This window comes from Sinocyclocheilus grahami, unplaced genomic scaffold, assembly GCF_001515645.1.
Source record: "Sinocyclocheilus grahami isolate Dianchi unplaced genomic scaffold, SAMN03320097.WGS_v1.1 scaffold898.1, whole genome shotgun sequence".
NCBI classification, from domain to species: Eukaryota; Metazoa; Chordata; class Actinopteri; order Cypriniformes; family Cyprinidae; genus Sinocyclocheilus; species Sinocyclocheilus grahami.
In genome coordinates, this window is record NW_015506077.1 from 233,290 (window position 1) to 249,288 (window position 15,999).

General features: G+C 37.1%; 2 protein-coding genes across 4 annotated transcripts in view; one reads left to right on the forward strand and one right to left on the reverse strand.

Annotated features, from left to right (window-relative positions):
• Nucleotides 1-20: 20 nt before the first annotated feature.
• chtopa (chromatin target of PRMT1a) lies at nucleotides 21-10,556 on the reverse strand. 3 transcript variants are annotated; one of them, XM_016248901.1, is made up of 6 exons: nucleotides 10,265-10,556; nucleotides 8,205-8,296; nucleotides 7,072-7,222; nucleotides 5,710-5,887; nucleotides 3,412-3,549; nucleotides 21-798 (listed from the first exon to the last, which is right to left on the reverse strand). In XM_016248901.1, the coding sequence occupies exons 2-6, from the start codon at nucleotides 8,267-8,269 to the stop codon at nucleotides 599-601; spliced, it is 732 nt and encodes a 243-aa protein (XP_016104387.1). In that variant the 5' UTR covers nucleotides 8,270-8,296; nucleotides 10,265-10,556; the 3' UTR covers nucleotides 21-598. The 3 variants fall into 3 exon arrangements, with proteins under 3 accessions (XP_016104387.1, XP_016104388.1, XP_016104386.1); XM_016248902.1 differs by lacking the exon at nucleotides 10,265-10,556 and having other exon boundaries at nucleotides 7,924-8,289; XM_016248900.1 differs by lacking the exons at nucleotides 8,205-8,296; nucleotides 10,265-10,556 and having other exon boundaries at nucleotides 7,072-7,545.
• Nucleotides 10,557-13,990: 3,434 nt separating this feature from the next.
• LOC107563919 (SNARE-associated protein Snapin-like) overlaps nucleotides 13,991-15,999 on the forward strand; it is a 5,402-nt gene continuing 3,393 nt past the window's right edge. Inside the window, exons 1-2 of the mRNA XM_016248903.1 lie at nucleotides 13,991-14,155; nucleotides 14,437-14,483. Of these exons, the coding sequence (XP_016104389.1) occupies nucleotides 14,040-14,155; nucleotides 14,437-14,483 (163 nt within the window). The 5' untranslated portion in view covers nucleotides 13,991-14,039. The remainder of the gene's footprint in view (nucleotides 14,156-14,436; nucleotides 14,484-15,999) is intronic.

Genomic DNA, 15,999 nt, shown 5'->3' on the forward strand with positions numbered 1-15,999 from the left:
AAATAAAAGGTTGTGGGTTACAATAAACTTTTAAGACATCTTTTGTGACAGAAAAGACAAATCTAGATTGTGCATACTGAATAAAAGTTCTACTTTAAAACATAATAAAAATACAGTAATAAAAGGTGTTTGATTTGTAGAACATTACGGTAATTAACATCTGTTCATCTATATAAACCACATTTTAACACCAGATGATCAGATGTACCTGGTTAGAGTTCACAGTTCCTCATACATTGGGCCATTTTCTGAATTTCAGCCAAAAAAAAACAAACACAATCTCTATTATTATAGCTCAATTGAAAAGTTGTTTTTCCTTCACTGCCAAAAAGTTTTCTAAGAGGACTTGTGTTTTAGATCTGTGGTGAGGCTTTTATGATGATACAGAGTTCAGTTTAGAAAACGCGAGTGGAGACTCACAAATCTTTGAAGATAACGGGGATGATGCATAACTTTGTACAACCTTCAAGTTTAAAATGTCTTCTCGGGGAGTGTCCAAGAGCAACAGCTTTAATGGTACTCAATGTGTATCTTGTCAATCAGTCTATTATCTGCAGATCTTTGGGGAGCTGCCGTCTCTCTCTCAGCTCGGCTGTGGTTACTCCATGCTCTCAGGGTCTGCTTGGGCCATATACGCATCCAGCTCGGCATCCAGATGGCCTTTGGTCTTGGACATGTAAGCATCAAGCTGGTTGTCCAACTGCTCTCGTGTGACGATGGGACGGCCTGCTCCTCGGCCTCTGCCGCGTCCACGACCCCTTCCTGCAAACCCTCCACGACCTCTCAGACCCCCGCGGCCTAAGAGAGACAATCATAGACTTTAATGTTCAGAGACAAATATTTAAAGGATAATGTATTCACCCCCATGTCATCCAAGATGTTCATGTCTGTCTTTCTTCAGTCGGCCCCCAAACGTCAGTTCCGTTTCGAACGTGGCTTCAAGTCGAGAAATATTATTATTATTAAAAAAATTTTTTTATTGCAATTGAAAGAATAACAACAGTTATGAAGTAACACGGGGCTAACGGACATCACATGAAGTTAGACAAGCTACACAAATTAACAAAATATGCCAATGATAGAGAAGAAGAAGAAAAAAGATAGCTTTTAAAGATAGCTTACAGTAGACTCAAGAATGTTAAAAGGTTTAGAAGCCTTAGAGTTCAAAGGATTTGACATATTCTTAAAAGAAGTAAACAGGGACTTTATATCAGATGAAAACAATCTAAAGTTAGGTTTGCAATGAATGGTTCTGGCTTTATGAAGGTGAAAAAAGCAATAAAACAATATGTTCCAGATGAATGTCCTTGGAATGAAAATCGGACAAAAAAATAATTATTTCTATCATTTTGTTACAGCAGGAAAAAATGAACACGGTAACTTCTGACCAAAAAGACCTGGTGAATGGGCAATGGTGATTCTTCATCAGTATTACAAGATCAACACATTGAGGAAATATTCGCAGAAAATCTGCTCAAAAATAAATGACAAGGGTAGTATCTATGAGCAAGTTTGAAATGGCAAGTCGAGAAATTAAAGCAATCTTGTGGAATAATGTTTATATTACAGTTAACCGGAAATCTCTTTATTTACAGAGTTGGATGGATAAAGGAATTTATTTTTTATCTGACCTTTTTGGTCAGTCAGCTGAGTTGCTTGCTTATGAAAATGTTATGAATAAATGGGCATTTCCCATTAAATATAGAGAATATTATTCTGTGATAAACGCCATTCCCACCGGTTTATTGATGTTAATGAGAAGCCATTAACATTTGTAGAATTGAACCCGTTCTTAATTTAAATGGGGTGGACATTAACAGTAAAAAATGCACAAATAAATGTATTAGAAATCTATTTTATATTTATTTTTCTGGAACATTTGTTTTCCAGAGATTATTTGGAAAAAAAGCTTGGCTTCTTCCCTTTCGGTGTTGTATATCTAACAAACCTGGGGAAATACATCTGAAAGTCCTTCATAATATTTATGTCAGTAACTATACTTGTATGGATATTGATGAAAAATGTTCATTTTGTTCAGCCAGAAAGTATTCTACATCTTTTTTTTTTTTTTTATGTTACCATTCCAAAAAATTCTGGGAAGATTTATGTATATATATTCAACAGAAATCTGTCACTGTAAAAAAAAATTCTGTAGTTTTTACAAAAACATTTTGGCAGCTGTGGTCAAAGAAATGACATTTTTTGAGGAAAACATTCCAGGATTTTTTTTCAATGTAGTGGACTTCAAAAGGTAGCCAACGATTTCAAGGTAAAAAAAAAATGCAGCTTCAAAGGGCTCTACACGATCCCAGCCGACGAATGAGGGCCTTATCTAGTGAAACAATCGGTCATTTTGTTAAAAAAATTATATTCATACACTTTAACCACAAATGCTTGGCTAGCATTAGCTCTGCGATGCGCATCTTCTTTACGTGATGTTGGAACAGTCACACATGATGTATAAGTGGAAGTACCGACCCTGCTTAGAAAGCAAACATGCAAACAAAAAAAACAAAAAAAGTCAAATGCTCTTTATATATATATATATATCAAAACAGAAAACACTAACTGGCAGAAGACTGCATTTTTTTTTAAATGTTCAAGTCTCATTGAAAGAGATGTTTCAATAGTATTTTTTCGTACTAGTTTGTACCATATATCGATATATTTTTTAAATAAGCGATATGGCAATACCGTTTATATCGATATACAGTAGTTTGATACAAGCCCATCTGAATAATCGCGGAGGACACCGAGTGAGCTGCTGCGGGTAAAGTGCATAATCCAGTTTGTCCTAAACATGAGACATGCTTAAAACGTAAGATATAATTAACACGCATAGTTTAAAGCGGCTCACCCCATCAGATGCTCTGACAGTCTCATGTCTGCTACTCACGCGGTGTAATGCGCTTGAGATGTGCTGTTCTCATCAGTACATAACTTACATTTCACAGGTGTAGTCTCCATCTGTAAACGTTACACAATCATGGAAATATTTCCATTTTGCTGTCAGGAGACATCTGCATGCGATTCTCCACTAGACTTCACAACCTTCAGTGAACGAGCGCACCAAACAGCCGAAGCGCAATAATTGTGTCATATGTCGAGTTTTAATCCTACAAGTAAATGTATTTTATAATAGCAGATAGCAGTAATGGGGTAATCAAAATATAATACAATTATTCTGTGCTCCTGTGTTTATTTTCTTTCATTTTTAGTTTAGGGAATTTAACTTCTGCTTTAAAAAGCATTATTTTTGTTTGTAATGTCACAATATTAGAATGTAATGTGATTTTAGCCCCCTTTTTTTTGTTGCACATAATGGATGGCATATCCTATACCAGTCAAAAAATACCGGTAGATGATTTTTTATTTTTTTTGGCCATATCGCCCAGCCCTAGTATTTCTCACCTCTTCCTCCAGGTGCTCCCCCTCGTGCTGCTCCTCGGCCACCCAGAGCACCTCGTCCAGCAGCTCCTCCGCGATAACGCATGCCTCGACGGAGACCGATACGTCCAGGACCACCCCTACCTCTCATCTGACCTGGACCTAACAGATAAAAGTCACTTAACCACAGGAAAATGAATGTGAAAACTACCTCCAGAATGCACAAGGGAGTACTTGCAAAGTTGTGGCATTCTTACGTTACACCAAAACTAAGAATCTCATTGTTTTACTACACAGGACAATGCCATGTCTTTTACTGTTAACTTCTCTCAATAACCGAACATAATTCAAGAGCGGCAATGAGTCAAAATTACAAGTGGATACTCCATTTTTAGTTCAGCTGCAAAAATGATCTCCCTTTACGCTTATTTTTCTTTTTAGGAGCACTTGTGCTAACTTAAATTTAGGAGCAGAGTCAAAAATTTAGGAGCACCTTCTAATCAATAAACCAAAATTTGATTAAAAAATTTGCCTTCCCATTACGAGGTGATAGTTGACTCCTTAAAGTGATTTACAGTGGAATTTTGTTTTTACCTTTGTAATGGCATTTTTCTAACTTTATTAAAAGTATGTAATCTTTTGTCAAATTTTTTACAAATTATATTTGATAAGCTTTTAAAAAAATCTTATTAAAACCACAGAACAAGAACAAGTATAATAAGAAGAATAAGTTACTAATCAAATGAAATCAGTATTAAAATTAATTCGTACACATAAGAACACAAAAGTGGCATGTAGGTGTATTTTCAGACATTTAATGAGGATCAGAGGTGGCATGAGTGCAATTAGATCCATAAATTCATGTTAAGATTAACGTTTTAAAAAATGTTGAATATAGAAATATTAAATTTAAATAACTGAAAATATACTTTAAAAATTAAACAAACTGCCAGCAGGTGGCAACAAGTCACTGATTTTATCACCGAATCATTCATTCAATTGATTCATTCAAACGGCTGATTCATTCAGAAATGAAGCAATGGACAGTATTTATGAATGGGTAATCATGTGTCACTGACTCACAAGATTCATTTAAAAACACAGTTCATTCATAAACGAGACACCGTTGTGTTTGAATGGAGATGTGCAGCGGCTGAGCTGTGACTTTTTCAAACTATTTTCGAGATGAAATAGAGCAAAATCAGACAATAGTGTTATAGTCAGACAATGTAAGTCACTTAATATTAACTTCTTGTCTATTGAACTGTTGTATTAAATCAGTATCACATTTACAAACTCCGTTAAAAATCATTAAAAGCGGTCACTCATCTTAGCTCATCGCGATCTCACATTTATTATCAACGAATCTCAAATGCGACTGAAATGGTCGCACTGTAGAGCCCTGAAAGGTATAATAAAAATTATACCATTTACTTCGTCTCATGTCATTCCAAACCTGTATGACTGACTTTCTTCTGTGAAAATTTATATTTTGAAGAATGTTTTGGTTTACCCAAACAGTTTCAGGTCCCATTGCCTTCAACTATTTTTGGGTCCATACAATGGAAGGTAATGGGAACCAAAACTCTTTGGTTACTAAACTTTTTCAAAATATCTTCGTTTGTGTACCACCGAATTAAGTCAAAAAGCTTTGGAACAACATGATGACAATTTACAATTTGGGGTGAACTATCCTATTTATCAACTACACTCCTTGAAGCAAAAGGCAGGCCTCAGCTGTCTCTTTCTGTTATTACCCTGAGGCTGCACAAACAGGTGCAGGAACTACAAGTCTTATAATACACCAGGGGTCTCTTAACAGCCATAAAACGACAGCTTAGAGCAATCAGCACATCGTGAAGTTTAGAGGGTAGGTGTGAAACCTCAGATGAACAGTGTAACACTGTACAGCATCAGCTGTACTGCAGTGATTGACAACTCCAAATGAAGCAGACTTCTTTTGAAACGTTAAGAAGCTGACAATGCACTTTCAGCAAAGGAAGGACTTGCTTTATACTGAAATACATGCAATTATCTCTTCCTCAGATTTAAAACTGCAGCAGCACATAATTAGACTTGGACCTGATTTAAGTTTATTGCCACATCAGCTTCACAGGCTATTTCATGGCAAACAAAGATTTTACATTAGAAAAACAATACAGTAGCAGACAATACAAAACACAAATTAAATGAAGCCACATAATTAGAACCTGTGTTTGTGTATAAATAGAGGGTATGCAGCTTTGTATGAATTTAAATAGTAAATGCAGGACAGTGGTCGGAGAAGTAGCACAAACAGCTGTGTGATGAAAAGACAGTCACCTCTTAGAGAGAGTGCTCCTCTCATGCCACCGCCTCTCGCTCTTCCCCGCAGTCCTCGTCCAGCTCCACGCAATCCTCCAGGAAAGCCTCGTCCTCTGCCGCCTCCCGGCATCAGCGAGCCGATGGGCCGACCCAGCCTGGCCTGGATGTTGCTCTTCCCAAGTCGCTGTTTTAGGCTCTACAGGTGGGTGATATGAAGTGATGTTTCTCTGGGCTGACTTTAAATGTGGTATGCCTAACTTATAAAGCCAGCATGAAATGACTTTCGGAACATATCAGTAATGCATTACAAAATAATGAAATACGATACGCAACATGAAAAAACCAACAACTTTGTTTTACCCATCCAAATAGCGTACGTTTCAGACCAGAATGAAACCAGATCTGAACTGCAAGCCTGCAGTTTTGTGACTTCAGATTGTAAAGTCTTACCATTATTGTCATAAAGGTAAACAGCATTGTTAACCAACATTAAAATTACCATGTAAACTGTTTGCAAATGTTTAGAATGGCTGCACAAGCCACAACAATATCCTAAAATAATTCCTAGAAAATTGAATAACATGCCTGTGCAGAGTCAGACTGGGATCTGAAAACTAAAATTGTTTCATACATGGAGCATGTTAACACAAAAAGACAAAAAAATTAAGACGACAATTTCCCTTAGGAAAAATGTCACCTTTTTTGTGTATAATTAGACATGTAGAATATTTCTTAACAGCGTATTATGAACGCAAAAAGGGTCAAATTTAATTAATGACATACTTCAATAGTACACTATCATTCAAATTTGGGGATTTTTTAAAATAAGTCTCTTATGGCCACCATGGCTGTATCAAAAATACAGTATCTTCATTAATATATTGAAATATTATTACAATATATGTTCCATTTGAATATTTATTTTAAAATGTAATTTATTCCTGTGATCAGAGCTGAATTTTCAGCATCATTACTCCAGTCTTCAGTGTTACCCGATCCTTCAGAAATCATTCTGATATACTGATTTGCTGCTCAAGAAATATTAATCATCAATGATGAAAACAGTTGTGACACTTAATTCTGTGTTAATACTTTATGGATTTTTTTGATCAATGTAAAATTCAAAAGAACAAACTTTATTTTGAAATAAAACATTTTTGAAACATTACAATTGTCTTTTCTGTCACTTTTGATCAATTTAATGTGCCCTTGCTGAGAAAAAACAACAACAATACAATTTTAAACAGTAGTGTACATATTCAATAGCTTTTTGCAACCACTTGTACTGTAAACGCATCCGTCAGCTGACTCGCAGCTCCGTCTATATCACCTCAATGTGTCATGTTAGGTCATCTTTGTGCATGCCATTCCCTCTCTTACCTGTTTGTGCTGCAGGGCAGCCTGCACAGAGGGCCTGTTCTCCATCTGCTGAGCAAGCCGGCGGTTCCTCGCACTGGCCATGTGCTGCTGCTGCATGGTCGCCCGGATGTTACTCACTGTCGGCTGCTTGTTCTTCAGCATGTTTGTGAAGCTTGTGGGACACAACAGAAGAAGGAGGGTAGAGAGAGAGAGAGACACACAGAGGAGGGAAAGGGAGATACGAGGAAAGGAGGGTTCCATATCAAATAATTTCACACAGCATGGATGCAGCTACAGCGGATCCTGTAGCAATCTAGAGAATGCCCTTTTTAGACCACAGCTGCTTTCATTTACTCTCTCTCTCCATTGCGTGTGGAGACACCCCAACATATTTGGCTTAAACTGAATGCCTACGATGTGGTTTCAGCGGTAAAAGAGAAGACAGAGATAGAAAAGAGGTCGATTTCTGAGTGATTGCCACTTACAGGCTGCCATCAACCGACTGTAATGTCATCAGTCCGAGACACCACGCGGTGAGTCAGCCCAGGGCTAGAGGGGTGTCTGGCAACCCAGCCACTTACAACCAAGACCGTGACCTGGCACGCTGTTCTGTGAGACGCCTCTGATGAGAAGGAGGGAAGGGGGTTGGGGGGACAGGTCACGTCTAGGTACGGACTGAGCACCTTATTCTGTAGACAGCCAGAGAGAAAGTGAGAAACGCAGAGGAGGAGCAGACAAACTCTTCTGGGAGAGAGAGAGAGTGTGTGTTTTTGTGTGAGAGTGGGTAAGAAATACGGATGGCACACACACCATCCTGCATTATCATCTCATTCCCATGGCTGAGGATGCTCTTCTGCAGTGCAGTCGGCTTACCTCGCCCTTACCCTCTCACCTCCGGGTGTGCGCCGCTTACGCAAGAGACGCCTCGCCAAACACGGCACGCTATCAGATCTTTATTCTCGACTCATGTAATCGCCATCCTGTTGGGTAAGCGGCGCACATCGTGCAGGCAGTCTAGCATCCACGTCAGGTCTGATGTCTCCCCCTCAATGATCTCCATAGTACACGTGTCTTGAGGCTTGCTGCCTTAGTTATCTCTGTATGCTTTTCCCCCTGGCCTTGAGATAATGCTGTCAGGATGCGTAGCGCCTCACCGCTCATTCAGGGACACCTTGGTGGTGCTTTTCAGCACGACTTTTTGAGAAGAAGGGGCACTCATGTTTCTTCAGACTTGCAGGGATCTCTCCTGTAAGAGACAAACAGCAGAATATAGATGTTAGGTATCTATAGTAATGCATGAAATGAAAGTGAAAGTCTCAAAGACAGAAATAAGAAAGTCAATGGAGAAATCTGAAGTTAGAAAAGGTGACTGGATTTTAAAATCTTGTGAGCCGAGTCTGACTACCTATACCAGGCTTTTCAACCTTTTAGACACCACGGACCCCCAAGGGTGCAAGGGACGTCCATGCTAAAATATAGAAGGCGACTACATATTCTATTGTATAAAGACCAAGTTTATACAGTGAAAATATTAAATATGAAACATTTTCTATATTAAGGAGATTTTCCCCCATACTTTTCTGTCTTTTTCTTGAGTCCTGCAATTTTATTTAGATTTTCTCTAAATAGAATGTTTTTAAAATTATAAACCAATTTAAGTTTTTTTTTTTTTTTTACACACAGTTTGCTCTTTAAACTTTTTTCACATATTGCCTAGAAAATAAACCCCAGAAATGTGCAAGGGAGCGGTCCCCATTTATTTAACCACTTAACTGTCACCGTCCCACCATTTTTTCTCTATCAAATCTTTTAGTAATCATCATAAATCATATATCTTTTGAAAGCTTAGAAGCCCAAGATTCATCCTGTGAAAACCATTTCGAAATCAGACATTGCGTTACCATGGAAATGGTACTTTAAAATCTTTTGGCGGTCTCCTCCCCCTTAGTGGGCGGTGTCAAGTGTCATATTACAAAATGCATTACAGTCTTTTAAAATCAAAACTTTTTATAATCTTGACAAAAAACATATAATTGGAAAGGTCTGATAGAAGCAATATTGACAGAGAAATCTAGACATTTATGACAGAAAAATGCATTAAAAAAATTCAATGGAGTTTGGATGGCACCCGGTGGCTGTTTGTGGTATACAATCCTAAATACAATCTCACAGGAACCTCCATTTTTTTCATATCAACTTCAAATTTGGAACATACCTTTAGACATAAGGCTATAATTGTACACCAGTTTTAGAGTAAAACCTGATATGTAAAATATTTATTATATATAAAATAAAATTAATATAATACATTTTCTTTACAGTAAATTTAAACTACTATAACTTTTTGATACTTAAATTTTTTGAAAAAAATTCCACTTGCGAAAATTTGCTGATTTTCTTCTTTAAAGGGGTCATATGATGCTTTTTTAAAGATCATTATTTTGTGTATTTGGTGTAACAGAATGAGACCCACCTTATGTCTGTATTCCAAAGTGTTCATAAATTACAACAATTTAAGTCTGGATAGTGCACCTGCATGCCGATTTTAAAAAATGGGGGATGACAGTTAAAGGGTTAATCTTTATATTTATTTTATGTAAATCTATATTATTTTATTTAAATCTTTACATTGAGTATTTCCTACATTTTTTTTTACAGTTTTCTCTAAACTTTTCCACAGATTTCCAAGAAATCTCTTGCTTATTTAAATCTTTTATATTTATTTCAATATTTTTATTTAAATTACTTTCTCCCTCTTTCCTCTACATTTGTCCACCGACTGCCTATAATTCCCTTGAGGCCTTTGTTTATTTATTTGAATATTTTATATTCATTTTTTTAATTAATTTAAATAGATGTTTACTTAATTCCTACATTTTGTTTTTACACTTTTCCCACAAACTCCCCAAACCTTCACTGAGGCCCCGGTCAGAAACCCCTGACCTAGACAGCATTTATTAAGTTTTTGCAGTAGGTATAACAGGGCTTATGATGCCCAAAAATGCTGTTCAGGAGCTCAGTGGGTTCCAGAACGTGTTGTTATTCATACCAGGCGTCCACATAATGCTAAATCAACAAGATTGGCCGGTTTAACAGATGTATTTACATAACCGTGCACTTCAATATCCACGTAACTCACACAAAACTCGTTCTTATTCACATATTAACCACGCTACTATTATATGGTAGCGTGTAAGATATACTGAATCCTTACCTTTTGTCTGAAAGACTCGTGTAGCGGAGTCAGGGCAGATCTGTTAGCCGTGTAACGTTAGCTTAGCGCCTGACTCGACAAAACCACACTCCAGACTTCTCCGCTTCACGCACGAAAATTGGTCAACTACCGCCCCTCTTCTAAATATATTTAAGAACTTAAAAACAAAGCGATATCCCACAAAACTGGCTATGTAACACCAATATACTTCTAATCCGCAACTCTATCTACCTCCCCTCCCCTCATTCATCACAAAATGGTGCTAACAACTGCGCGAGCTAAAATGGAGCGCTGTGTGTATAAAGTCAGATATCGCGAGATTTACTAGGGTGTGTGCGTGAAAAGATTTTGTCTTTCAAAAACGTTACGGCACATTTTAAGGTGTTCTGAGCAGGTTTAACCCTTTTAAATTACATTTGAGCCATTACAATATAGCCTATGTCGTCCTGAGGTGAGACAAAATAATTGAAAGAATTACAAATATTGCACGCAATCGCTCAATTCTTATCAGATAACCTCTATAAAACATGTATAATTATTATTGTTAATTTTTTTATTGAAAGGGTCATTCTATTGAAATGTCCATTTTTCTGTCTGTTAATAAAAATAACAATTGGTCCCTCGATATCTCTTTGCCGCCTTGAAGAATTCTCAGTTCATTAAAGCGTATACGGCTGGGAAGCAAGAAAACACACATTCAATGTATTCTCAATACTTCAATTTATTCATAGATATAAAGATATTATATAGGCATTTGTCGAGGGGAGTTTCAACCCTTTAACCAATGAGAATGTATGATATACATATAGGATCTTTGGCCAAGAACATGTGTTTATATAAAATGGCCAGAAAAACATGGACATATTAGGAATAGATTTTGGCGAAGGATGCTGAACTCTCTTCAGAGTTCCTCACAAACTCCTTTACCTTGTAGTCCTAGCATTCATGTCCTTATTTGGGCATTTGAACCAAGAAAAGCTAATGCATACATGTGCGCATGCGTACCTCGAATATGAGTAAGAGATATTAAAACATAATACAAGAGAGAGAGAGAGAAACAGATAGAGCAGGGGGGATTCAGAGAGAATGCGTTGTATAGGGAAGAGTGAGAGAGAGGGGAAAAAAAGGAGGGGTGAGGCATATCTGGAACCATTCTGAAGACAGAGAGTGTTTTCTAACACTGTCTCTAGCCTTTACAGAAATATTGCACTTGAAAAACACTTTAGGGTTACGATTTATTGTTTAAAATGAAACAATATGTTATTTGAACAATTCCACCTTGTTGAGCCATCAATGTGGCCATGTTTGTTTTTTAATTAATTATATAGAATTCCAAGCACCACAGAACTACTCGTCCCCACAGCCATGTACAGAGAAAAAGTGCTTTATTTTGATATCCAAAACAGGTTTTTCTACCATTTAAAATAGCTACAACAAGGTATTCATAACTATCAAATATATGATGTAAATGACATTTTAAAAAAACTGAATGCTGAATAAATATGATAAAATATATAATGAAAGTTGTGGTCCCCTGCAGTTGTGTCACTGGTGCTACCGTTTAACACAAATAGTTTATTTTGAAATAAAAATCACACTGATAACATCACTAGACTAACTTCCGATTTCCTGAAGATATATGAAGAAGGGCCCATGTCAAGTCCACTGTCTCTTTTCAGTCATCAGAAATGTTCTCATTTATCTCATGATTTTATATGAAGCTTTTAGTTGAACTCACTGGTATGACCTACTTTATTGTTAGGGAATTGTAAAAAACTAGAATACAAATGGATTAAACTACTTAATTTAGTGAGTGTACCATGATTGACAACATGTGGTTTGATATCTTACAGCAGACATTTTGTAAAATGGGTCATTCCGTGTCAACTCAACCAGAGGTCCCCGGTTCAAATTTTTGATTTTGCTAATATTTTTTCTGAAGAAAGATAAACATGTATAGTGATGAAAGCCAAAATATTAAATGCCGTGGATGAATATTTACTGCCATTGCTATTGGGGGGAGTCAAAATGGCAATTTTCAGCTGAGATTCAGAGCCAAATTACAGGGGGTTAAAAATGTCTTCAGAAAGATGGCAGCATTATTATGTTACTTTTACACAAAGATTGGTAGGTCTATTAGTAAAATCTGTTGACTTTAGCAATCTTTGTTGCATTATGTGCCAATGGTGACCATTCAAAAATGGGGAAAGAGCACTTTTCAAGTTTTTTCTCCAAAGTTTGCAGGCCTGTAACTCAATAAATATTAAAGATATCTTAATGCCCTTTTAGATATTGGGTCTTAACAAACTTCCCTTTTGGCATCTTCATTTTTAAGGCCCTATATTGTTCGGTTCCAGAGATATTGGAATTTCAATATGGCTACAGGAGTAAATCATTAAATTGTACACATTTTCAGTGGTCAAAAACCAAATGTGGGTCCTTCTGTCAGAACAACTGCATTGAACATACCTGTCTAAGTGTCATATATATTCTTTTTCCAACGTTTGCCTGCCTGTAACTCAAGAAGTATTAAAGATAATTTGGTTTTAGATTCTAGTTCTTAATAAACTTTTCTTTTGGAGTCTTCATTTTCAAGGCCCTACATCGTTCAGCTTGAGTCGGGGACCTCTGGTTGAGTTGACACGGAATGACGACCAAATGCATTTTTCATGAAAATTGTAACTGGTGTTACTGTCACTGGTGTTACCTTGCTTATGCGTAAATAAATGCACAAAAAAGATAAACAAATCATTAAGCTGTCATTTATGTATATCCTATTCATTAAGTCAAAAGGTAATCTAATTATGTGGTCTAAGTTTAAATGTTAGCTAAAGAAATACATTTTAAGACATCTTACCATAACAAAAGTGGACATTTCTGTAGAATGACCCAAAAAGGTAATATGCCACAGACCCTCAAATGATCATCTTAATGCAATTCTGACATTTAAAAGACAGCCACTGTATACATTTTCATTTATAAATCCCAAATCTATGCTGTGAAAAATTTACATTATAATTATGTTGAAAATATTTAGATTCTATTACATTACATTATCACGTTTTTACTCACAAATGTACTGTTGATGTATGTTTGTTTGTTTATTTATTTAATCTTTTAATCTTTTAATTATTTATTTTAATTCTTTTAATTTCTATTATCCATTTATTGTAATCGACATTTTTTACATTGTTTTTAATTTGTACAAAGTTTTTTTTTCTAGACTGTGTCACTGCTTTTCACTGCTTGAAATTTCATGCCAGTTGCACACTATTTGTGCAGCCTGCTTTATGTATACTGTTCATCATTACATGCTGTTTCATGTGCTAGTTTCACATACAATGTATACTGCGTCGTATGTATTAAGCAATCCGCTAGCATTAGGCTACTGTTGTATTTGAACACAGCCATGTGTGACGCAGAAGTTCGCACATTTGGAGATTCGCTGATTTACAAATCATGCACATCGATTTTCTAAGATTTATACTCACTGCAAATAATTTTGTTATCAATTTCTTTATTTTTGAGCCTTAAAATTTAGATGGAAAATGTGTGCCTTTGTATTGTTTGAGCCACTTATCAAAAGTTGCTAAAAGTAGCCAAATAAAATTTACAAATAGCTAAATTTGTTGCTAGGTGCTTTCGGAAGCAAAAGTTGCTAGGGTAGTCTGAAAAGTCAAAATGGCTAAACTGGCACCACTGAGTGGATTAGGCTGGTTGTGTTTGGAACACCTGGCAACCCTGACTGTCGCTGTCAGCTCGGAGCTCAGTCAAGATGGCCGCGCTAGCAGTGCTGGAAACCCCATCAGGGAGAGACGCTCTCGCCGAGGGCTTGCTGGAGCTCATGAGCCCCGCTGTGCAGCAGCTCGACTTGCATGTGCACTCAGTCAGGTAGTGTACTTTGGCAAACATACGTGTTTTTTTTTTAGACCCGATAAATGTTTAATTCAAAACGATTAGTTGTGTGCGCTAACATGCTAATGACAGGTCTCGTGACTGAGTCAGGGATGCTGTAGCATGCAAAACTATTGCAGTTCATTTATTTGTTTCTTACATTTTCGCAGTATCGCACGATTTTTGTGTTTTGAGATATGGTGCATGGTCATGGATTTCAAAGCGTGCGTAAATATGTACAGCTATATCGTTTATATACTGTAAATGTGTCTTCACAGAGAAAGCCAAGTGGAACTTAGGGAACACATTGATAATTTGGCATCTGGTAAGTTGGCCTGAGGTGATTATGCCTTTACAGTTTTTCTCAATCCCTTTGGCTTAATTCTTGAATGAGATTTCTTTTCTCAAAACGGTAAGTTAAAGGGGTCATATGATGCTGCTAAAAAGAACATTATTTTGTGTATTTGGTGTAATGAAATGTGTTTATGCGGTTTAAGGTTAAAAAAACACATTATTTTCCACATACTGTACATTATTGTTTCTCCTCTATGCCCCGCCTTTCTGAAACGTGTCGATTTTTACAAAGCTCATCGGTCTGAAAAGCGAGGTGTGCTCTGATTGGCCAGCTATCCAGTGCGTTGTGATTGGCCGAATACCTCAAGCGTGTGACGGAAATCCTTTAAATATGAAAACATAGTGGGTCAGAACAGCCGGCATTGTAGTCTACTCTCCCAGGATCAGAAAACAGTCCTCCATAAAATGTGCTGCACACATCTGAATATTTGGGTTGAAGTGTTCTGGAACAGTGTTGTAAATACAACTTAACCTCTGATTTCTAGTCGTGTTCCCTTTTGGAAGACCAAACAAAGTAGTTTCGCTTTCACAATGAAGCACACAGCACCTTCACGACATGGCGGCGGCAACAACAATACTACAGCGAGAATAGGGAGGGCTTGAGAACGGCGCGGCCGGCGATTTCGATGAAGGAGCGTCCGGAAGGACATGTGACGACTCCAGGCTGAACTCTGCTTCGTCTACGGTGAAAGCCGATCCGGCGATCCACAGCGTGAAGTTGATGTATTTCCTCAGCAACCAGCACGGATCAGCTCCAGGCATGATGAAGCAGATATCGTCCTCTTTTGGAAGACCAAACAAAGTAGTTTTGCTTTCACAATGAAGCACACAGCGCCTTCACGACATGACGGCGGCAACAACAATACTACAGCGAGAATAAAAGTCACACCTTCTTTCTTTGCGTGCACATTTGGGCGGCGTTATGCAAATCTTCCCACATAGTGATGTAGATATGTGGGGGCGTGTTAGAACGAGCGTGGTTGACTTTGATAAAGTGTATCTCTTTGGATTTGAGACTTTAGTCTTTGCAACTTTACAGATCTTCTTTATGCACCAAGAGCTTGTAACACTCCAAAGAGAAAGCAAAACTTGAAATCGCATCATATGACCCCTTTAAGTTCAAGACCTTTGGGCAATTAGTAAATCCTAGTTCACACACCAGGGTTGAATTTCTTTTAAAGTTGGCAGATTGCACGTGCTGTGGCACCTGTGTGCAAAATAGTGAGGACAATTTGTACAATAACTAAATGCCCAAGGAGATTCTGAGTGAAATTGTCATAATATTCACAACTTCTAATATTCTTTCATTGTGTGAGCCATCACATGTAAAATTAAACATTTAATTGTAAAAAATCTGACATACACATATCGTGACATGCAATATTTGTTGATGTCTGCTAAATTGGCAAATGACATGCCATAGTAATAGTATCGGAATCACAATCATACCAATCAAGCATCTACAGAAGTCAAGATTTGAAGTGGAA

Excerpts from the sequence above, each read along its gene's own strand:
- chtopa (XM_016248900.1), bottom strand. The coding sequence starts at position 7,311 with ATGGAACCCTCCTTTCCTCGTATCTCCCTTTCCCTCCTCTGTGTGTCT. Across the intron at positions 5,888-7,071 it reads CTGCCCTGCAGCACAAACAG|AGCCTAAAACAGCGACTTGG; the intron begins GTAAGAGAGGGA and ends ACCCACCTGTAG. Across the intron at positions 799-3,411 it reads GGGAGCACCTGGAGGAAGAG|GCCGCGGGGGTCTGAGAGGT; the intron begins GTGAGAAATACT and ends TGTCTCTCTTAG.